Raw genomic sequence first — 25,401 nt, forward strand, 5'->3', positions numbered from 1 at the left:
AAATTCCCATGTTATGATGGATTATAGGCTCAATTTTATGTCAGTCCATCCTATAGTAGTTTATACCCAACATACAAAAATCTTCTAAATTACTGGGTATTTATTTTCCTATACAGAGGCTCTCTCTAGGCTATTGGCAGGGCCGGTTTTATCATTAGGCGAACCTAGGCAATCGCCTAGGGGAGCTAAGACTTCGGGTATGTGTAGGTATACGTGTGCTTGTGTTCACATGCAATTCATTCCACCCTTGCTAATTAATCACCCATTGTTGAAAATCTTAATTATTGGTTAATTACTATAATCTTAAAACTAATACCTTCTTTCTCCTCTATGTAGCTTTCGATTCAATAGAAAGGATATGTGCTAATTTCAGTGTGCCTGCCCAGGGTGTAATGTGCTAAACTTAGCAAATTTGCATTCACTAAGTTTAAAAATAGTGTCTATTATAACTGCACAGAACTTTAAAATATCATATAACATTTATGACATACATACATACATACATATATAGCATTTTAATTGGCACTAAATTGCGAAGATTGATTTGGCTAAATAGCCTGCAGGTTACCCCAAAATGTCATAACTACCAACTCAAACAATTCTGAAAATTAAAGATACCAAGAAATTATATTCTTGGTTTCATCCTTTATCCAAGTGTAAGCGAACAAAGTTTGCACGTGAAGTATTGGGTTGGCAAATAAGTTTGTTTGGTTTATGCGGTAGTACAAACTGATGCCACCTCGGTTGTCACTATTGTTGCGCTACTGCACAACGGTATTGAAAGACGACATTTCACATAACTTTTCAGTGAATTTTCGTTTGGCCTACTTCAGTTGCATGTGTGCAACATATTGTAACATTTAGAAATGGAAGGAAATGAAAAAGGTATATTACCGGGATATATTTTGCTTTTTTATTTCAAAAAAGGCAAACTAGCTGCAGAGGCCCATAAAAAACTATGCAGTGTATATGGGGATGGTGCCTTAACAGAACATGTATGCCAAATTCCATTCTGGAGATTTTGAAGTCAGTGATGTGCCTCGTACCAGTTGCCCAACCAAGGTTGATTCGAGTGTTGTGAAGGATATCGTCGACAAAAATCTGTCACAAAACAGTGCAGGAGATTGCTGAAGTACTGAACATATCCCATACAAGCGTTGAAAACCATTTGCACAAGCTGGAATATGTTTCAAAACTCAATGTTTGGGTGCCGCATGAATTGACTGAGGCCAATATGGCTGCTCGCATATCCATCTGTGATTTGCTGCAACATCGCCAAGAAAATGACCCATTTTTGAAGCAGATGATTATGAGAGATGCACAAACAACCTCAAAAGCAGGATTGCACCCAAAGAAGATCATGCTCTGTGTGATGGGATTTTAAAGGTGTTGTCCACTACGAGGTGTTACAGTCAGGCAGAGCGATTGATTCAACTGTCTATTGCTCACAGTTAAAACGCAACTGGCCCATGCAATTAGCACAAAACGTCCTGAATTGACAAATCGAAAAGGAATCTTATTTCACCATGAAAACGCCTGACCCCACACATCGTTAACAACCCGGAATAAATTGTTATGTCTTGGCTGGGATGTTTTGTTGCATTCTCCGTATTCACCGGACCTGGCACCTTCCAATTACCACTTATTCTGATCGTTGCAGAATTCTCTGAACGGGAGAATCTTCGCTAATGAGGAGGCTGTCAAAAGACATCTGGATCAGTTTTTCACCAGTAAACCTCAGGAGTTTTATAAACGTGACGTAATGAAGTTGGTGGACAGATAACCAATATATAACTGACTAGTATGCATTATATATTAAATAAAATGTGTTTCATTCCACTCTGAAAAACCGAACGAACTTATTTGCCAACCCAATAACTTCACGTGCAAACTTTGTGGATGCTTCCTCATGCGCAAACTGAAGTAATTTCTTGGCATCTTATAGCAATTTATAGTATAACCAAGGTGAAAATCTATCAACATCTATCTCTAATCCAGAGTATTTTAGTAATAAGATATGACACTTTTTGATTACTTGTATATGGAAATATGACGTCTGCATTATTTCAACCTTGGTATCACTTCTGGGTCCGGCTCCCACTGATGAAACCTCAATAACAATTGAAACCGGTCTGGATAGTGAACCTTCTCATAATGCACAGCATTATACATGTCTGTAAAGATACGTGCATTATGGGATACTACGGCAAGTGATGTGAAATCAGCCTCTATATACAAGTAATCCGGTTGTGAAGTTACTTCACATGCAAATTTATAGTATAACCAAGTGGAAAAACTATCAACAAATAATTCTGAATATTTGATCTAGCATTAAATTTTCTTTATAATTTCAAAAAATAATGAACATTACAAAACATTGCATTACATTAACAATAGTAAAAAGATCACACATAAACTAAGGAACACTTTGAAATATTTATCATCCAGCTTCTGCTTTTTTTTTTTTTTTTAGCAAAGCTATTTCATGCTACTTTCCTTCCCTGCAAACAAGTAGTTGATATGTGAAGACAAAGAGGAGACAATATTTGTATTTCTGGATGTGATACAACTTACTCCCTCACTAACTTTAATATTCTCTCATAATGTAAAAGCCAGCTCCTAAGAGATGTATATATATTGTTTTTACATTATGAGAAGAGGTCACTACCCAGACTGGTTTCAACCTTTGAGGTCTGATCAGCGAGTAGGTAGGCCTGGAATATCAAGGTTTTTAAGTGAACATGAACTTGCATACCTCTACTATCGAATTCCGAAACGGTGTACTCCTATATTTAATGTAATTTACATTAAATATAGGATATAAAAATGGCCGATTTACAGTGTACCCTTGCAAGCACAGAGACATTGACTAATGAACTCTGCGAAATGGACCACGATTGGGAACGGAGTGCAAACGTAAAAAGGAGTGTAATCTCATCTATTCGACCTTACACTGAACTCCTTAAAGAAAGAAAAAGAAAATCTAGACAGTTAACAGTGGATACTTTTTTCCAAAAAATGCAGGTGATCCAAAACCAGGAACTTCAATATAGAAATGTGCAAATCTTTTCGAAGTTTCATATTTTTTATATATAATTTTGTTTGTTTTCATTATAGTGGAGAATAATTTTATTTTAACAGATATATATGTATGTATTATCAAAGCTTTAAATATAATAATGTTACACATACTTCATGTGCATATTTTTTTTTTAACTGTGCGGAACATAACTTTGTACCTCCCATTAAAATTGGATTCGTTTTATGCCGATGAGGTTTACGCCCGTAACGGAAGTGAGGCGTAAACTGAGGGCTGCTGTATTTAAGAACAATCAGTATGGGTGTGTGAAGGGGTTCACCATCAGAATAAGAAGTGCAGCTATACAAAATTTTTAATGCATTCCTGGTGAAAGACCAGAAAAGAGGCATATAGTATGCTGCTCTTGGTATAAGATGATTTGCCTAGATCACTACATCATTATGCAAGATTTTGAAGAGAAAAACTTTATTACTGAGTGATGTTATAATTACACCACTGAGATGTAAGCATGGAAGGGAAAAAAACTGCAATGGTTTTAGTGGTGAGGAGGAAGACAGAGCTACCATTCAAGGAACACTTTTTCTTGCATATTAGCCTTTTAAAAGTTTTTTTTTTTTTTTTTTTTTTTAAAAAAAGAACTTTGGATATCAGTGGTAATTCTGTAGAATCATGGTCTTCATCCCAGCAAGCATTATTTCTTGTAACTTGATTGGAAGTGTTTGGCTCAGGAGAGCAGACACATCATCAGACATGAGGCTAGGAGGAACTGAGGGAAGACTTTCCACAGAAAAGGAAATTTAGTTTGTTGTCCAAGTTACCGAGACATAGGCTAAATATTTATGGTGTACATGTAAGGAGGGGGAAGGGGGGGGTAAAGGTACAGAGTTGAGAGAACAGAGTTAGGTCACTGTTAACAATAAATACTTTGGCACCTCTTCCAAGCTTGGTCAGTGGAAGTAGAGAGATTAAAGAGAGCAGATTCTAGATTGGGAAATCTCTGGCATGGAGTGTCTGAACATATCCAGTTGGCCAATATCTGCTCTCCAACCAACATGTGAGGGCTTGAATCCCACCATGGGCATGGATGTCTGCAATTCAGGTGGGAGATGAACCTCACTGCCTGGCGTGAGACCACTGTGGGAAAGTAGTTTCTCCATTTCTCAGTTCATGTAAAAACTTCAAAATACAATGGAACATACACAGCTTCTTGATCAACTGAAAGGAGCCATCATCCCTTTGGCTTTGCAGTATATTTGGCTTGCTTTTTTTAAAAAAATTTCAGAATTATTAATTATATCTTTCAATGCTAATGAAAGATAGATGTAATACAACAAGAATGTCACAACATGTACAAAAAAAAAAGTAAATTATCCAGACATGTCACTGAATATATCACTGGGAAGTGTAGATTGGCATGTTTTGATCAAATCTTAAATTAATGACTTATTCAAGACGCGAAAGCAAAAATCATTAAATGAATAACAATATTAAATTAATAGACAAATCCTTACTTGGTTGTCCTGGAAGACACATTCTAGTTTCTTTACTGTGTCCTTGGCAATGAGTTACACTTGGAGTTTGATATTTACATTTGCGCTTTCTGTGCTGTTCTTGATTCTGATCACATAGGGACCACACAGACCATTCTTCCCAACCATCAATAACTGAAACAATGTTTGAAACTAATTAGAGCTATATGAATGGGAAGCACTTTACTATACTTTACTATAAAATGCAGGTTAAAACCAAAGTTAACATTTATTTTAGAATACAGTCAACTTATTCAGCAATACAAGTTGCTTGTGACAAAATCTCCAGTTTTGCATTTATTTATTTTGCTTTACTTCTGCACTAAACTAATAAGGATCAAGATGAATTTCCTTTATACACCCAAATGGTTAAAATATATCAATTGATGCTTCAAAGTAAAAATCATGAAAAAAAAAATATGCTTTGAGCAGCTTTCCTCTTAGCACCTTGTCACATGACTTTTCCAGGTCTACAAAACTTAAATACAAATCCTTGTTATATTCCCAAGAATTCTCAACTGTGTCTTAATCCTGACAATCTCTATTTGGCCTTAATCCAGCTTGTTCTTCCACAAGCTTCCTTTTCACATTTGTTCTCAGCCATTTCTCAAGTATACTTATATAAATCTTACCAGGAGCACTCAGCAGGGAAATACCTCTAATTCTCACATTCAGCTTTATTCCCTTTTTTATATTTGGCTCTATATTATAATTGGCACTATGAGTACTCTACTTCAATCATCTGGAACTCTACCTTCTGATCAGGCTTTCCAAATTATGAACTGTAAAACTTTTATACCTCCATATTTTAGTATTTCTTTTAAAGCATACAAGTTTATTTTTATTCTAGAGCAAAACCTGAGTTAATTCTTTACATAAATTTTGGTAACAAGTCACTCATCTCGTATGCAATATAGAATCAACTATATTGTAAAATTTACATGGTAAAACACATTTAAAAAGAAAATACTATGTGATATCATTTTAAGGCTTCACAGTAGCATAAACATGCCTATATTAAGTGGGTGAACATCACTGTTTCACACATAGGTGTAGCATAACAATAACCCTGTATATTTGAAAATCAACACTTAATGGAAATAAAATGACATCAAGTAATTGGCAATTTTAAGTTATATAATTAAAAAACAAATACTGAGCTAAATGTAAACTCACCCTGACAAGGGTCTGTATTGCAAATTCTCTCGGCACGAGCCATTCCTGGACAGTCTGCACCTGTTCCAGCAGGACGAGGATTATCACATGATCTTTCTCTATGTTGAATACCTCCATTACAGAGTGAAGAACACTCAGTCCATGATGTCCATTCAGACCATTCTCCATCAATATTTACAAAAGCTGAAAATAAAGATTAGTACAAATATTACTAGAACATAGTTATTACATAAATAATTCTTCACTTAGAGTATAGAAGTATTCAGTTTTATTTTCACTATGAATTATGCATGACTTGGATATACATAAGTTATTACATATACACATATGCTTTTTTTCTTTAATCTCACACACAGACTGATCCTAATAGTCTTAGTTTTTTACCTGCAGTTTCATGATTGCATATAAGTAAAGATTCCATTCTCCGTATATCATCATTGTTGTTTACATTTTTGATTTCCAGCTGTATTACACTGACAGTGATCTGCTATGTAGCAGCAAGGGCTTGCTGCTACTGATGGAGGCACTCTCTCTCTCTCTCTCTCACATCCTAGACTCTACCCTTGAGTGGAGTCTAGGATGTGAAGAATATTAATAATGGTTTTTCAACTGAAAGGAATTTATCTGGCTCTATACAAACTAGCTAGAACACAATCACATATCTTAACAGATACACACAGAAGTAGATAATGATAGGAAAATTATCACTAAATTAGGTGTATAAGAAGCCAGGTTACGGAGTTCCTTATACTATTATATAAAAATCGTTTAATTGCTCATGAGACTAGATTAAGTATTTAACAGCTATGATTAGCCTTTACTACCACTGGCAAGAGCAAATATAATTTTATAATAGATATATAGATACAATGAATAGCCAAAAATGAAATACGAATATAAACAATAAATAAGGAAGATGATCAATGGAATAACTATAGGCTTCAGGTTTGTGATTACCATTTCCCACATCTGACATAGGCATATAATCAATTTTTCATCAAAATGTAGAATAGAAGAAACTAAAACTAAAGAATAGAAGGAAACAAAAAAATAGTAAAGTATATACAGGACTAGCAACATGACAGTGTGCTGGCTGTTTCAAGGGTAAAAAATAGATCGGATGAACGGTGCAAAACTGACCGAGTTTGCTGTGCGGTTTAGATTATGTTAAGAAGAGCTTGGCTGGTTCAAGATTAATGAGTAATGTATTTTATTTAGTTGCCAAGAAGGCAAGATGAGATATGGTATTTTTGTGTTTATAGCATCCTGATTGTGATCTGATTAAAATGCAACACTTCTTCCACATGCAATATCTCATGGAAACCATGCTCCACCACAGCAAATTCAAAAGAGAAAGACTATTCTTAGAAGCAGCAGCGCTCAGGAATCAACCAAATCTTAACAAATATGGCTGCATTAAGTTTCTTAAGATTTGGGAAATGCTTATCACCAGAGGTCCCACTTTTCATTCTAGGCCACCTACAATCGCCCTTAGAGGGTGCTCCACCTAGATAGGACTTAAGTGTCTCCGACGTGGTTGGGCTTAGTATTGTTTGTTATTTGTTTTTATGTTACATTAGTTTCTTTGTAATCCCTGAAGATGTCTCATTGACTGAGATGAAATATAGGAAGAATTAAATTCTGTTTTTAATCCTTTCTGAGTGCTCTATACAATCCATTAAGCCTCAAACATGAGGTAGATATATGATTAGTACTATTAACTCAGGGTTGGGATATGTTCATTTTTCTAAATTAACTGACTTAAAACCCGAGAATTATAACACAATGACATTTATTTGAAAAAACGCAAAATGTTTCTTCAAGAACGACTTCATCAGGCGATAAGAACATAGAAAGATATTAAAAGACACGAAATTAACATTGACACACTCCAAAGCTATACAATTATAAAGCCATAATATTCGACTGTAAATTACAGTTATTATGAGCTTGAACTACAGTCCGAGTTAAAGTTCTATTGTTGTACACCTGTGCGTATGTGGAATCACGCGATCTCCAGTATCTAATAGTAGAGTTGAAAGAGTCAGGCAAATTATAGCTAAGATTGTTATTCATGTGAAAAGGGTCCAAGGTGATTTCTTTTGACTCGACAATGCGGCGCTCTACTTCATCATGGCAGATGTGTAGGTTTGAAGTTGATGTCCAGTTTATTTCATGTTGGTGGCTTTCGTTGTTCGTGTTTATTGAAAACAGGACATGGCTTGACAGAGCAGTTGCTCTGGTTCTTTTATAAGCAATGTCTCGCTGGTGCTCTTCGAGACGTAGTAAGATAGATTTCTCTGTCTGCCCATAGTAAGGCTTTCCGCATTCACAAGTGACCTTGTATACACCTGGGAATTGTAGAAGGTTGTGAGGTTGTTTATAGTTGAAGTGTGATCTTATTTTTGGCATAGTTGAGAAGTTAAACTTCTTTAGAATTCTACTCAGCTTTTTGGATAGTGTGCTGATATATGGCAAGACGATACGACCTTTGGAGTCGTCCTGTATCTCTACGTTGACGGTGGGATAATTGGTCGTTAATATTTTTTTTTTTTTTTTTTTTTTTTTTAGAGAGGAGCCATTGTTTTTAAAGGTCCATTTAAGATGTTGTAGTTCCTTTTTCAGTTCTTCATCTGACAGTACAGATCTTGCACGATTCGCTAGAGTTGATATAATACCCAACTTTTGCGCTGGATGGTGATGGGATGACGCATGCAAATATCTGTCTGTATGAGTTGGCTTTCTAAATATAGACTTTAATTGATTCAGGCGTCTTGGTGAGTTTAACATCTAGGAAATATATATACATATATATAAAAACATAGCTACAAGTTATCTGCTGTTTAGTTGCTGTGGTTTCTGGATTATATAAAAAGTTAATACAAATAGAATATACCCCAGCTCTATGCATAGTAGTAAGGTATTGTAGGTTTACAACCTTTTGTGGATGGGAACAGCATAAAAAAATGAATATAATAACTACTTCAACTGAATTTTCAAAGAAAGACTAGTTCAAAAAAAAGGAAGCAACAAGATGAGTTTGTAGTCAGTATACTGGCTGTTGCTCTATGAGAGGAGAAAGCACTGTTACAGTTGGAGGGTAACATGCTAAAATCTAAATTATTACTTACAAAAACAATAAAATTAAGTAGTTATATGCTAGTTAATGTAAAAAATGATGTTAACTAGAAAAGACATCCATGATTTCAGGAAGCATTAAAAGATTATATTGCAATTTGTGATTACCACTTCCCACATAGGCATATAATCATTTTGCACAACTTGTGCAATTTTCTTTGAACAAACATTCTTACGTGAAGTAGCTTGGATGCAAAACTTAGTCTATTTTCACAGAAATTCTGCAACTAGCGTTAACTGTCAATGATTGGAAAGGTCTGAATTGAATTGATAAACTAAATACGCTATTATGTGCTCTTCCATTATAACCAATAAATCTTCTAGGAAGAGGCAAGCTAACAACATCGAGGGAACTGTACTTTGTATCCCCAAAATGCATAACTTTACACTTTACCACATTAAATTGACATCCATTATGTTTTGCCCATAGTATAAGCCTATTTAAATCATCCTGCAAGCTCTCTACATTAACTTGTTTAACTATTGGCCTACCAAACTTCCTTTCCTTGCAGATCTTTTATGTTATGGTCCTGCTTCAAGCTGCCTCTTTAGTGTATCATAATCACCTGTCTTGTAGTTCCACATTTACCCCTTCTTAACTGGAATTTCCATATTTCAGTACCTCACAAGACTACATAATTACTCCCCCCCAACTGGAGGGGATGTATCCATCTTAGTTACAGACAGGTCTTCTGATCCTACAACATGATTCAACACTCTTGTACCCTGAGTGCCCTCCATCACATTCTGCTTCAAGTAATTATCTCTTAGAGTGTATAAATTCCATTTAGTTCCTGCCATGTGATCTTTCCTCCTTCCAATCTATATGAAATAACTTCTAGCTACTCAAGTCATCAAAAATTTATCAACACCACCATTATAAATCTGCACAAAAATTGGCATTTTATCTACCTTCCATTAAAGAAACATCATTCTTTATCTCACCTCTGATTGTTATAGATGCTTTGTCCTTGTAAGTTCTCGTACGTTGAAGAAACTAGAAAAATCTGCTAAGGTAGAATGGAAAAATAAACAGCTTATGTTTCTCCAGTCTGATAAGTCAAACCTTGACAACCATACAGTTAATGTGAATCAGAGTTCTATAGAAATGGAGCAAAAGTTTTTGCACTGTATTTAGTAGTTGATAGCAGTAGGGATCTTTTGGTTGGAAAGATGGATTTAATCCTGTTGAGGATTATTAAATGAGCATCTATAAAGGTCTTTCAAATGTGAAGTTAGCTGGTGTTTATATGGAGGTGGTACATTCTTACAAGACACTAGTTTCTTTATCTGCAAAACAAACCATCCAACTCCAGTTTTAACTAGCATACAATTAATAGCTTCCTATTCCTGTAATTTATAAGTTGGGCATCTTAATTAGTTTCTCACATGCACATGATCATCAAATTCCTGATATCAGCTGTCCAGGGATGCAGACCTGATAGAAATATAAGAAAGTTTACATTATTAACTTCTTTTCAATATTCCTCCAAATCAGACTTGTCTATCAGAACTCCAATATTGTCAGGTTTTATATTTTGGTCATCGAAGGCACTTCTAACTGCACCAATCTACTTAGATTTTGGTCATCCTCTTAGTTTAATGCCATCCTGGCATCAAATACCTCCTTCAGTAATAATTTTTAAGAAATCATGCCACCCGAGATCAACTCTGCTTACACACTCTTGAATAATGTCAAGTTCCTTCCTAATATCTTCAATCTTTAATATAATTCTGCTATTCATGCCATTTAATCACTGCTTTTTCTTTGGAGATAAAGTATACCTCCTTAAACTCTAAATGCTGACTTACAACTCAAATGTAGACTATATTACTCAATACAATATCCTGGTTACACCATATGATTGTAGTATTTTGAATAGCTTTTCTCTTGCTTTTGGTACTTTTTTCATATGCCTTAAATACAGATCCTTGTTATATTCCCATTGTTTTAAAGTGAAAATCTGATTGCATCTATTTGGCCTGAACCCAGTGTGTGTGTGCCACTCCAAGTTTATTCCCTTCCACAATTTCTCTTAGCCTTTTCTTGGGTATGCTTATGTAGATCTTACTTAGAACACAAATAGGGAAATCCTTTGAAATTCTCATATTTAGTTTTATTTCCCTTTTTATAGATGGGTACTTGAGAGTTTTATGCTAATCATCTAAAAAATTCGACTCTCTGATCAAGTATTCTGAATTATGCTGTGCAGTCACCATAAAACTTTTATACATATTTGAGCATTTCTAGTCAAATATAGTCTTCCAACTGCCTTTCCACATTTCAGGTTTTTGATGGCTTTTTCTAGTGCCAGTATTGATACGTACTCCTGACTACATTTCCCTAGAATATTTTCAAATCACTGCTCTAGCAATCTTTCAACATAATTACTCCAGACATTTAGAATATATATTTGCTTTTCATGTCACCTTTATCATTTGATTCCTTGTTCAGTATTCTTTCCTCCATTTCTAAGCATTTTAAATACCCTCCAGAATATTTTTGGTCACCTTCCTGATAATATTTATTTTCTGTATTCTTCCCATGATCCTTGTTTAGTCACTTTTACACACTGCTTCACTTTCTTATATTTTATTTTGTATTTCTCACAAGTTACATGTGTGCTGGCTTACTCGCTAGAAACTTTCAACATAATTTTCCTTTTACTTGACTTCTCTAACTTCCTGAGTCTCCATCATTTTTATATCTTTGCAAACAACTTCACTGCATGTCCCTATGGCTGAATCAATCTGTTTTCTTCAAGGTTTGCCACAGAGTCTTCAAGATTTGATTAGTTTTCAAAATTTCTTTTTTTCTCCAATAATATTTGCATATTTGAGTTTACAGTTCAGCTCTGAAAGCTGTTTGAATGATTCTTTTTAAAACTTTCTTACATATTTCCCTTTTCAATAATATTCCATTTCTCATCATCATCAAATTCCTGCCATGTACGCTCAAGGGGTGTACAGGATATGATAGTACTACATGAAAAAAATTACATCATTATTAATTTCCTATCTACAATTTTCCTCCAAATCAGTCTGTTACTTGTCAAGACTCCAACATTATCAGATCTTATATTTCTATCGTCTAAAGCATTTTGTACCGTATCAATCCACCTATATCTTGGTCTTCCTCTGGGTTGTTTTGCTGCCAACCCGGCAGAGAACAATTGTTTTGCTAATCTTTCCTCGTCCATTCTGTTTAAGTGACCATAACACCTAAGATTAGCTCTGCTAACGCATTCCTGGATGCTGACAATGTCAAGTTCTTTCCTAATATCCTCGTTTTAAATATGATATTGCCATTGATGCCATCTGTTCATGCCTATAATCTTTCTCAGGACTCTCATATCTGTGGTCTCTAGTGGTCAAGTGTTTTACTTCTGACCCAGCTCTCAGATCCATAAGTTAAAACTGGTTTGAACACTGTCTTGTACACAGCTAATTTAGTGTTCCGACTGATTTCTCTCTTATTCCATATGAATTTATTCAATTGACTTCCCACGATACCAGCTTTGCTGATTCTGTTGTCTATTTCTATATTTAATTTACCATCTTCATTTCAGCTATTTAGGCACGATTTTTAATCGTGCCTAAATAGCTGAGATGTTTTACATGTTCCACAGGTTCTCCATTCACAACACAGTTGACATTTTCAATGATTCTGCCTATTTTCATTGTCTTTGTCTTTTTATTGCTGACCTTCATACCATATCTATTACAACAGCTATTCAATTTAGTCAGAGAATCTTGCAGACTTGTAGCAGATTTATTTAGAAGTATAAAATCATTCGCATAAAGCAAAGAGCTGACATTAACATCTCCAATTTTGATATCATGTTTAATACCACTTTCCTTCATAATGTGATCCATATAGATAATGAATAACAGAGGGGATAATGTACATCCTTGTCTCACACCAGATTTAACATTAAACCATCTTCCTGTACTTCCTTCAATTCTAACTGCTGACTTACAACTCAAATAAAGACTAAGTATTGCTTGATATTATGCCCCATTGACACTATATAACTGAAGCGTAACGAATAGCTTCTCTCTTGGCACCTTGTCATATGCCTTTTCCAGATCGACAAAACTTAAATACAGATCTTTGTTATATTCCCATGCTTTCGACTATTTGTCGTAAAGTGAAGATCTGATCCTGACAGCCTCTATTTGGCCTGAATCCAGATTGTTCTTCACCAAGCTTTTCTTCCACAATTATTCTCAACCGTTTCTCAAGTATACTTGCATAGATCTTGCCAGGACCACTCAGTAGGGAAATACCTCTGTAATTCTCACATGCAGTTTTATTTCCCTTTTTATATATGGGTACTATGAGAGCTCTACTCCAATCATTGGGAATTTGTCCCTCTGTCCAGGCTTTCTGAACTATGCAGTGCAGCCACTGTAAGACTCTTATACCACCATGCTTCAGCATTTGTGGTCGAATATCCTCTACTCCTGTTGCTTTCCGCATTTCAAGCCTTTGATAGCTTTTTCTACTTCTAGTATGGATATGTATTCCTGACTGCATGCCTGGTCAGTGTTTTTTTACCACTGTGCTGTCATCACTGCTTGTTTCATTTAGCAGTTTTTCAAAGTAATTACTCCATACTTCAAAGATATCTTTTTCTCCCGTTTTCATGTCACCTTTATCATCTCTAAATCCTTTTACAGCACTCTTTCCTCCATTCTTAAGCTTCTTCAACAACCTCCAGAATATTTTGCCACCTTCTTGATATTTATTTTCTATATTCTTGCCAAAGTCCTCCCATGACTTTTGTTTAGCTAGTTTTACACAGTGTTCAGCATTCTTGCATTTGTCTCTATATTCTCTAAGAGCACAAGCTGACTTATTTGACAGGAACTTTTGGTATGCTTTCTTCTTTTCCTTCACTGCCTCTTTAATTTCCTGTGTCCACCAGGGAGTTCTGATTTTTTTATCCTTACAGATAACCTCACCACATGCCTCTCTGGCAGAATCAATGTTTTCTTCAGAGTTTGCCACTGAATCTCCAAGGTTTGATTCCTGTTCTCAAACTCTTTCATTTTTTCTTCAATAATCTTTGTGTAGTTTAGCCTACAGTTCACATCTGAGAGCTGCTCAACTTTTATTCGCCTTAAAACTTTCTTACATGTTATTGTTTTCAATATGAAATTCAATTTTATCCTGCTCAAGACTAAATAGTGATCACTTCTAATTTCAAATCCCCTGTACACTCTGGTGTCCTGCACCAGGGAGAAAACATCACTATCAACAATAACATAGTCAATGAGACTTTTCTTATTCCTAGCCTCTTCTCTCCATGTGAATTTGTGCACATTTTTATGTTGGAACATGGTGTTAGTAATAACCAGTCCATGTCCTGAGCAGAAATCCAACAGATATTTGCCTTGCTCTTTTCTCCAAATTTTCCCAAAATATTTTTGTATGTCTCACAATCATTTCCTACTCTGCTATTTAGATCCCCAACAAGGACCAACTTTTCATTTTTCATTGTGTCAGTTGCTTTTTCTAAAGCCTCAGAAAATTCCTCCACTTCTACCTTAGTAGAACCTTCTGTGGGACCATAGACACAAATAAGTCTCATTGTCCAGTTCCCCGTTCTCATATTTGCCCACATTACTCTACTTGAGACTGACTGCCATTCAAGAAGATTAGCCTCTTATTTTGTGTTGAATACTATGGCTACTCTTTTTCCTTGATTGTCATTGCCTGAATATAACATTTTTTATTTATTGCTCAGAAAGATCTCACCAGTTTTGGTCTTTTTTGTTTCAGTCATCCCTATTATGTCGATCTGGTACTTATCGAATTCCTCAGCTAGCTCCATTTCTTTGCCATTCAGGCTTCTTACGTTGATAGTACTGATCTTTAACTCTGGTGATGTTGAGTTGGGGTTTGTTTTCAGATTTGTTCCAGTAGCTGACTTTTCGCTGTTCGCCCTGGTTCCCTGGCGAAAACAACGGGGGCCTTGTTTAACCGGGCAACGCCCCAGCCGGCATGAAATTTTGTCATGTTGTACCATCATTCTATATTTTGGTTTAACCAATAAGAATACAATTTGGTCGGCTAAATCCCAAATTGCCAGCCCATCCTCGTCCGTTCAGTATCCAAGTAGATACCCAACAGGGTGCACCACGAGAAGGTGAGGATTGGACATTAGGTCAGAAGCCCTGGTCGGTTCTTCGCATTCCTTTAAAGGCTATGTGAAGGTCTCCTCTCAGTTATACAGCTTTGACTCTTAAGCACCCCTATTATATTCCATTTCTTTCTGCTCAAAAATAAATGAGCACTTCCTATTTCAAATCCCTTGCATACTATTGTCCTGAATCAGGCATGAAAATATCACTATCAACAATAGACAATTAGACCTATTTCTTGTGTCTTCTCTCCATGGAAATTTGTGCACATCTTTATGTTGGAACATTGTGTTAGTGATGACTAGTCCATATCCTGAATAGATGTTTACCATAGCTTTGCTCTTTCCAAATTTTCCCAGTGCATTTTTACTAGGAAGATCTGGAAAGTTCTGATAAAATTAATTAATTTTTTTTTCTAGGTGTTTATATCTTAGATATCCTAAAAGAAAAAGAACAAATTATTACAATTTGATGAAACATGGGGTTAAAGGGTTTTAAAATATGTTCTTTCTTGTGGTTATATTAGTTGCTTTAACATCATTTTTGTTATAGGTGTTTATCAGAACTTTCCAGATCCCTCTTGTATAAGCTTAAGATTTGTTTCCTACTCTGCTGTTTAGATAGACAGAGTAGGAAATGAATCTCTAACAAGGATCAACTTGTATTTTCTTAATGTCAAATGCCTTCTGAGTCTTAAAATTCTTCACTTCATTCTTCCTTAGCAGAACCTTCCGTGAGACCATAGACACAAATGATGAATTGTTTGTCATCATTCAGGAAGATCATCTTCATTAGCGTTACTATTATAGCTCCTTTCTTTACCTTACTGCCTGAATACAACATCTTCATATTTAGAAGAACCCCACTTGTTTTTGTCTTCTTTGTATTGATAATGTCAATTATGTTGATGAGACTTCTTAATTCTGCCAGTTTCATTTCTTTTCTATTGGTATTTCTTATTTCCAGTGAAGTTTTTGCAAACATAGTTCCCATAAACTATTTTATCTTGTCCATGAGAATGCTATTAGTGAACACTTAATACTCAAAAATGCATACTTCATACAACAATTGCATAACTATTTACACCAATATAAATATTTGAGAGTTGATTCCAAAGAGGAATGATATGAAATTTGACTTTGTTTGCTGAGGTAAAACAAGTTTTTGTTGTAGAGGAAGCATTTTCTCTTCTGCATATATAGTAATTTTCCCTCCCTATAATCAGGGCTGCAAATTTTGTGTAGTTTATGAAATTAGACAACATAAAAATCCAATTATATTCTGTTTTAGTTGATTGTTACTATGTCACCATTGCTTTCCCTAATTTGATTGATTTTTCCACCTAACAATAAAAAGAATTGCATCACATGTAAGTAGTACAATCATTTGACGTTTTCACATGTCCAAGGTTTTAAAAAAAATTAAACTGGCTATCCTAGCCTTGTCTGTAAAAGCATGAAAATATTCTTCCTATCAGATAAGATTTAAACCTTTTCTCTTTCCCAGACAAGTGACACATGACAAAACTGCTCAACCACAGTCTGTTTAATAATAATAAAATATAAAAAGTTGTTGTATATAATTAAATAAAACAATTTTTTTTAAAAAAAATCCTTTAAAAACTTCATATTTTTCATATCTTTACAATGTGCACATTTGTGTGTGTGTGTGGGGGGGGGTACAATGTTAGTTTCAAAGAGGTATTGACATATTTACTTACCTGCATCTAAGCAGTTCTGACTTCCTTCAAGGCAAAACCTTTCTTCCTTTTTCATATGGCCAATTCGAATCATGTTATCATCAGGAACATTGGCCCTGCAAGAAAATCTAAACCTCTGTTCAAAATATCCATCTCTAGTTATATTTACTCTCAGCCATGGTGTCCAGCTTGTTGACTTTCTAGCTTCTGGGCACTGATGTGTGTTGCAGAACTTAAAATCTTGATTACATCCCAAGCACTCTTTACCTCCATTTTGAGGAGGAGGACTATTGCATCTTCTGCGCTTTACTTGGATACCTCCACCACAGGGAGCACTGCATTCATCCCATGAACTCCACTCAGACCAGTGGCCATCAACAGGTGGAGGAGCTGGCACTAGTTTTGAAAGAATAGTTAATTACAAAATGTCAGCAAGAGACTGAAAGATCAAAATCATTAGGAACAGCAATTTTTTCTGATCACCCAATATTTTCAAGCAATTTATAAAAATTGCTTGATTTTAATGAATGTCCTATTTAAAAAGATTCTTCAAACCTGCTATACTATACAATTGTCATTTATCTACTAGCAATTCATGAGCACTGTCCAAAAACTCGTTTTTCTAACTTTTAGGCTATGACTAATATTGGTTTGAATGTTAAAATGAATACATAAATATGTAATGTACAGTATTTCTGGAAATGTTTTTAAATTCAAATTGATATTTATCCTAAATACATGCATGTTAACTTAACTTGATTTCCTTTATTATTACTATCCCAACAGCTGCATCGTGAGAGTCCCCAGTTAACTAGCAATGTGCTTATGGTAATGAACTCATTTAAGCTCCTTGTGTTTGCAGAGCATTCTGGTAACTGCCCACCACTCTATGCAAAAAATCTACTTCTTACACTCTTCTTCACTACACCATAACACAACTTCCAGGGATGCTCTCTCATTCTTCCCCTCTCACAACCCTTCTTTTTTTTTATAAACTCTTCTGTATTAATCCAGTAAAATTCCCTCACTGATTTACATATATATCATATTGCCTCTTTAATCCAACCTCTGTGACAGAAGAGGCAATATGATATGTAAATCAGTGAGGGAATTTTGATCCAACCTCTGTGACAAACATTTCCTCAACCTCCCTGAATAACCACCATCATTCCAAGAATTCTGATATTGCCTTGGTCATGCATCTTCTGACTCTGTGTTTCTACATCACAATGAAAACTAGGTGACCAAACATAAGTACAATAGTGTGCAGTTTTGCAACACTTGCAACCCTGTGAATCCCAACTCTCATCTACTTCCTGAAGCACAATTACATCAATACAGTAGTGTACAACCTTAATCTCAGCACTCTGAAATCAGCACCATGCACTCTAGTGTTAAAACTAATCCCATTCATCTGTTCAAGTGAGAAGTCTTGAAATCATCCTGAGGAAATTCTCAGCAACACTCTTTACAATTTTTCTCAGTTTTACATCATCATCAGCAGGACACAACTGAAGATTTCCCATCAATCCACATGAAATGTGGATTGATGGGAAATCTTCAGTAACTGTGTCCTGCTTCAGTAAACTGTGTAACTTATTAACAAATAAGTTACACAGCAGAGGTTCAAGACCAGATCACTGAGGCACATACCACTGATAACTTATTCTGTGAGACACTGTCCATCATACACAACTTGCTGGTATTGTTTAGAGATTGAGAATATCCAATCTCATTTTCTGCAGCTTGTACACCAACTTGTCATGGGGTAATCTATCAAATGCTTTTGCAAAGTTCAAGAATATCACTGTATGTGAATCACTTATCTGACACATTCATCACTTTATCATTAGATAAAAGTACAGGGTGGCCATAAATTAACTTTCCCTGTTTGGAGGTATCTGTAGCTAAAACTAATACACTGAATGAGACCACATTTTATATTGAGACTTTTGATGGCATGGGGAGATGAATTCTGTGAAAAAAATATTTAGTACCAAAAGTCGCCGATCGGGAAAATTTTGGTGGAGCCGAAAGCAGTCAAATATCTGCAGTAAACTCAGGTAAAAAGGATTATGCAAATTTTACTGTGCATACATGACAGCAGTACCACCAATTCCACTTAAAAAGGGATTGGGAATGGTCAGGCAGTTATTCGAATGACTGATGAATTGAGCTCAATATGCATCCTACCTTGCCTCAGTGAGCTTTACTTGTTAAGTTGTTTTACCTTAAACAGTGTAATGGCGTAGCAACCCTTCAGGAATTTAGAAGGCTTCATAACCTGCGTATAGGTCCTGTCAGCTGTAGCACTGCGAGCTATGATTAAGAAGTTTGAAGAAACTGGATCACTGAGTTAGACCTGGCAGAGGATGGAAAGCAAGGCAAGAAGAGACGGTAACAGATGTTGCTACTGCAGTGTTCGATGACACAGGGACCAGTACTGGTTCAATCGCTCTTGCCATAGCTCGCAAACTTGATATGGCTTATGGTATAGTCTGGAAAATCTAATGGAAAATGTTTCACTTCTATCTGTATAAGTTCAGTCGTGTGCAAGCACTAACTACTGCAGATTATTATAAGCGCATGAGCTTCGTGCTAATGTTTCTTGCCCGAATGGAGGTCGACAATGACTGGGCTTGGAGAATATTGTGGGGTGATGAGGCTCATTTTTATCTGAATGGGTCGGTCAACACTCAACTGCAGAATTTGGGCATCTGAACATCCCAAAGCGATCCAGCAAGTACTACTGCATTCTCCAAAAGCAACCGTGTGTGGCATGGCTTCACAGCAGATTTCATAATAGGACCATACTTTTTTTTGAGTGTATTACTCCTACAGGTCCTGTAACCTACTCCATTACTGGAGAGATTTATCGACAATTGCTGGAAAATTTTGTCATTCCTGCATTGCAGCAAAGACAATGTTTGGACTCCATAATTTTTATGCAGGATGGAGCATTGAACATTGAGTAATGAGAGGGTTATCAGTCTGTTCTTTCCAACAGCATGGCCACCTCGATCCCCAGACATCACTCCATGTGACTTTTGGCTGTGGGGGTATTTGAAATCCATTGTGTATGTTGGTGGTGTTCCCAACTTGCATGTCTTGAAAGAGAACATAAAACGGGCTGTTATGAACATCCAATCAGACTGCTTATGCTCGGCTGTAGAGCATGTTGCACACTGGATGCAATTTGTTGTACGCAAGAAAGGTCAGCACATTGAAAATCGTGTGTATGTGGTCCAGGGGACCCCGATTCTGATGAATAAAACATTATTTCCTGAGAGTTCAATCACTACATTAATTTCTGTGTCTCTCGCAAGTTGTTGTTTTAGTTTATTATTATTCTTATCATCATCGTAACGCACCACATATCCAGCTGGAATGAATGATGTGGCTGTCGCTTACACGAAATGTTATTCCATTTTATCTGCCTTTAATGTAATTATCTGCTTGTTTTTGGCTCCACCAGTGCCAAAATATTCCCTATTGGCGACTTTTGGTACTAAATCTTTTTTTTGCAGAAATGATCTCCCCATGCCTTCAAAAGTCTCAATATAAAATTTGGTCTCATTCCGTTTATTAGTTTTAGCTACAGATGCCTCCAAAGAGGCATAGTTATTTTATGGCCACCCTGTATATTGCTAAAACAATATCTACTGTTTGAAAACCCACAGTGATCATAGAGAATCACTATATCTGTTAACCCAATCTTGTATTCCTAACCAATTTCTCTAATACTGTGTCCACAACTGCAAATATACAGACTGAGCTATAATGGTGCAACTTACCACAGAAACATGCTTTCATTAAATAAGCATTTAATGAAAATAGTTCATCCATCCCGATATCCTTATTAACATCTAGCCTAGTTAACTAGTTTGCCTTCTTTCCACTCTAGAGAAACCTTTCATTAAATAATTAGGTTAAGGGCATAGGCTCTAGGTGATAAAAAAGTCATCTATCCTAATGTCCTTATTAACATCTGCTATACCTCTAATTCTTTCACCTCAAATCTTCCTAATAGTTGCCTCCCATCTAACTGATGCCCAGTATTATTCATGCCAAAGATATATGCTCATTAAATAATTCCTCTGCATTCTTTGTCATTGTCACTACTACCATAACTATTCATCAATATCATCTTGCTATTCTCCTCTCATTCTGTGTTCTTTCCCCCTTTTCTTTACCATGCTTATCACCTTTCTATCCTAAATTTTATATTCCTCATGCATCTGATCACTACTGTCTTGTACCACCCTCATTCCATCTCACTCCTATTCACATAAAACTCTTTAGTCAATTTAACTTAATGGCTTTTAAAAACAGTGTAATTTCAAATGGTTTGAAGAGAATCAAATATCATTAAAAAACTGCTAACACTAACATATTTGGATTTCCTATGAAACTCAGACATTAGATATCATATCATACCTACACTTAGGACAGTCTCTCTTTGTTGTTCTTTGCTATAAGAACAGTCTCCTCTCTCTCTCTCTCTCTCTCTCTCTCTCTCTCTCTAGATGTTTCAGTACCTGTTCCATCATCAACAGTGAGATATTGCAGTAATGGATAATTTCCACTTTTATAAAAGTGTCCACTTTTCACAAAATGAGATGACACCAGCTAATAATCCCACACTGAAGCAGTGCCAGACAGATTAATATAACCTATTGCAGCTGACTGGGTAGCAGCAGATAATGGCAGTTACTTTCATTACCTGATTTTGTAATATACAGGTTGAAGTAATTCCATGTCAAAAAATGGGGGATACATAAGACTTTGCAATTTGCACATGCATTTTTTTCTTTATATTTTCTCAATGAATTTTCTGAATGGTGGCAATATTTACCTGGGGGCAGGAGGGAATAGCCAAAGATAAAGAACCATTTCCATTCACTGCTTCTCTAGGACGTACACAGAATAGACTGCTATAATGTAATGCAGTGTGCATGCGCTTTCCTCATTCTGATCTTTTCCCCCCTGTACCCATGCAATAATTATACAGTTAGCTTGCTGGGACAAGCTCTTGATTATCTAAGATATGCTACAGAGCAAGTTCCCTCTCTTTATGATGCACTCTATTAGTTGAGAATAAAAACAAATTTGTATTTTTGGTTTTCATTTTGTTGAGATATGTAGTAATTATTATACCTCTGTTACTAGTAATTGTGTTATAAGTGTTATGAATAAAACTATGAAATTTATAGGAAGAAATTATGTTTACATAGATGGTGGTATATTTGTCTTTTTGCTTTGTATTATACAACATACATTTATTTATTTTATTATTTTTTTTTTTGGATGCCTTCTCTTTATACAGTTTTCTTTGTTGTGATGTTTGACAGAGTTTGTTTTTAATTTTTATTTTCTTTTAAAGTTTGTTTTCTTATGTGCATAGTGTATTGCTATGGAATTCAATATTGGAGAGAAGCCTATCTGAGACTTGTACTGGTATTGCATGCACTGTCACTACTTCTGGGCAATGACAGTTACTTCAGCCAGCAATTTTGTGACATTTATCTTCCAAATTTACTCCTATGTATGTAAAGATGTTTCACATTAAAAAAAATCACAATTTTCTAAAAGATCATTCGACATACCAAATTATTAATCAAGATTCTAATACAAAAGATTAAAATCCTTGTCTGAACAAGTTAGTTTGATGCATATTAATGTTATCAATTTGGTCTGGTTGATGGTAAAAGGTACTACAATTTTTAGATTTCGGTATTCATGGAACCCATACTGGCTCTTTGTAGGAGAACTTTTCTACCTATGTATGATATTGGCTAGCTCAATTTTTAGTCGAAAAGATGTTTATAAAGATTCCTTTTGTGCCGTGACAGGAAATTGACACAAGCCTTTCCAATCAAAGAGTATTATCACTAATGACTGAACTTTAAAATATTTTAATTGTTTTTTGTAAGTTATCATAAAATTATTTTATATTTACACTTTTCTGACAATTTAAGCATTTTAAAATCAATTATATCTACTTATATTATAGTAATATAAAGAATTTAGGATATTAAAAACAAAATGCAAAACACTTACCAGGACATGGTGGATTTGTTGTACAATATATTTCATCTCTTTCTGGTCCTATGCATACTCTTCCTCCATGTGCTGGTGCAGGGTTACCACAGGATCTCCGTCTTGATTTAACTGCTAAGCCACATGTCTGAGAACACGATGACCAAGCAGACCACTCTGTCCAATGGCCATTTCCTAAAAGGAAAAGAAATGCAATTACTAAATGTTAATTACTTAATCTAGGTTCATTTGTATCAACATTGCTGGGTAAAGATATTGTAAAACAAAACGTTTATTAAAATATTTAAAATTATTACAAATGATGAATTAAAAATATCACTATGCTTACATGAAGTAAGTCAAATATGACACATCTGATGACAAAGAAATAAAGTAGGAGAGAAGCCTTCCCTAATGGGAAGGCCATCGGGACCAGGAGACACAAAAAAGTCTCCTGGCCCCAATGGCATTTCCCCAATTGTTCTGAAACATTGTGCTCCAGAACTGAGCCATATCCTATGTCACCTATATATACTCTCCTACTCCACTGGAATCTATCCCACAAACTGGAAATTGGCCTATATTCAGCCCATTCCAAGAAGGATGACAAGTCACTGCTATCCAACTACACTATCTTGAAGACACTCGCCAAATAAATGACCGCCAGTATGGATTCAGTCACTGTCGATCAACAGGAGATCCACTCACATACATCACCCATCTCTGGACAAATGCTATGGAGAGGTTTGGCGATAGGTGGATTGCTAGTTTTGTCTGGACGCACACTGTGTGTGATGGTGGATGGCTCCCTATCCTCTCACCACTCAATTAATGCTGGGGTCCCACAAGGTTCTGTCCTCTCACCAACCCTCTTCCTGCTGTACATCAATGACCTACTGCAACTGACCTCCAACCCAATACACAGTTTTGCAGATGACAGCACAATACACTCCTCTCTTGCATTTGATAAGCCTTACCCTACGCAACTTACCTCATCCTACAGAACATCAACCACCACCACCCTCAACTCCGATCTCCAAGCCATCTTACAATGAGGTTTGGATAACCTCAAATTTCAATGCCAACAAAATCCAGTTCTGTACTATTTCCCATAAAAAAAAAAAAAACAACTTTTTCTCAGTATCCTTTGACGATACCCAAATTTCCAGACAGCCTGAGATCTCGCTCCTCGGAATCACCCTCACATCAAACCTCTCCTGGCACAAACATATCTCAAACATTGCATCCTCAGCCTTAAAAAAACTAGGATTTCTCTTCCGCTCAAGACTTCACCCCTGAACAGCTACTAACATTATACAAGTCACAAATCTGCCCAACTATTGAATACTGCTCCCACATATGGGGTAGGGCCCCTAAAAGCTCTCTGAAAATGCTCGACTCAATACAGAGGAGTGCAATTAGACTTATCAATGATCCATCCCTTACCAACTCTCTTTCCCCCTACTTTCACACAGATGTTTGCTCTGCGGTAAGTATATTCTACAAATATTTCCATGGGAACTGCTCATCCGAAATAACATCAATAATTCTCCAGCTCAGTACCAAGCTCATTGGAACACGTGCAGCTGCTGCACAACATCCCTTCACGGTACACCTAGAAACAAACAGAACAAATTTCTTTTCCTCTTCCTTCATCCCTGCAACTGCTGCACTGTGGAACAGTCTCCCACCTGCTGTGTTTCCCAACGAATACAATTTAAAGTCATTCAAATCAAATGTAAACTAATTCCTCCTTTCCCAACCCACCACCCATAACACAGTACTAGTGTACTATAGGTTGACCAATCAACATCCTGTGTATGGGCCCAACATAAAAAAAAAGCCACTCATTCATTAATGATTTTTATACTAAAATGTACAATAGGTTTACAACATTTCACAGGTGAAATTCACAAAATAAAACAGCCTCAATAAATTAAATTATTGAATTTGATTAGTATTACTTCCTGTGAGAGGTTTCCTTCCAGAAGATCCTGCGAGTGGTATCCACTACATGTGGAAGACTAGATTGACAATAGTTGTGATTGCAGATATAGGTTTTGTGTTCATTTAAACAGATGGTGGCTGATCTACCTGTCCATCCAAAGCATCCCCGTTTGCAGGAATAGGTCACTTTATACACTTCGGTTGCTGAGAGAGAGAGGAGAGATATTCTTTGTTAGAACGAATATGGTAGCAAGTTTCCAGTGGAGCCTAAAAGCTGTGTAGAAGTTACTTTTTTTTTCCCCCTCTCCAATGTAACTGTACATAGAGGATGGTGATGGCATTTTTGTAATCCTTCTGAAGGGATGACCAAGGATTGATTATGCGATTGATTGAAAGAGAGGTTCCACTGGAAAAAGATTGTTGGCTCTATTGGTTAGTTTTAATGATGCAATATTGTTGAGAGGGGTGGTGATGGGAAAGTTTGTGAATGTATCTGCCTGCATGAGTTTGTTTTCTGTATACAGTGAAGGAGAGGTTACCATTTGGAAAGCATGTCACTAAGGTGTATTGGATACCACTCACAGGATCTTCTGGAAGAAAACCCACCATGCTCCATCACAGTAAATTTTTAAAAAACGACTTTTTGGAATCAGCACAGCACTCTGAAATCAAATTTAAACAAA

The 25,401-nt window shown here is 35.9% G+C and overlaps 1 protein-coding gene across 4 annotated transcripts in view; it reads right to left on the reverse strand.

Annotated features, from left to right (window-relative positions):
- Positions 1-25,401, reverse strand: part of LOC150093601 (semaphorin-5A-like) — a 299,721-nt gene that overhangs the window by 4,095 nt on the left and 270,225 nt on the right. For all 4 annotated transcript variants that reach the window (XM_090412830.1, XM_090412829.1, XM_090412831.1 and 1 more), the window contains exons 15-18: positions 22,793-22,966; positions 16,754-17,128; positions 5,746-5,928; positions 4,552-4,704 (exon numbers count right to left, since the gene is read on the reverse strand). In XM_090412830.1, coding sequence (XP_090268956.1) covers positions 4,552-4,704; positions 5,746-5,928; positions 16,754-17,128; positions 22,793-22,966 — 885 coding nt within the window. The remainder of the gene's footprint in view (positions 1-4,551; positions 4,705-5,745; positions 5,929-16,753; positions 17,129-22,792; positions 22,967-25,401) is intronic.

This window comes from Typopeltis vanoorti, chromosome 23, assembly GCF_054136105.1.
Source record: "Typopeltis vanoorti isolate ZY-2024b chromosome 23, IOZ_Tvanoo_1.0, whole genome shotgun sequence".
Taxonomy (NCBI): Eukaryota; Metazoa; Arthropoda; class Arachnida; order Uropygi; family Thelyphonidae; genus Typopeltis; species Typopeltis vanoorti.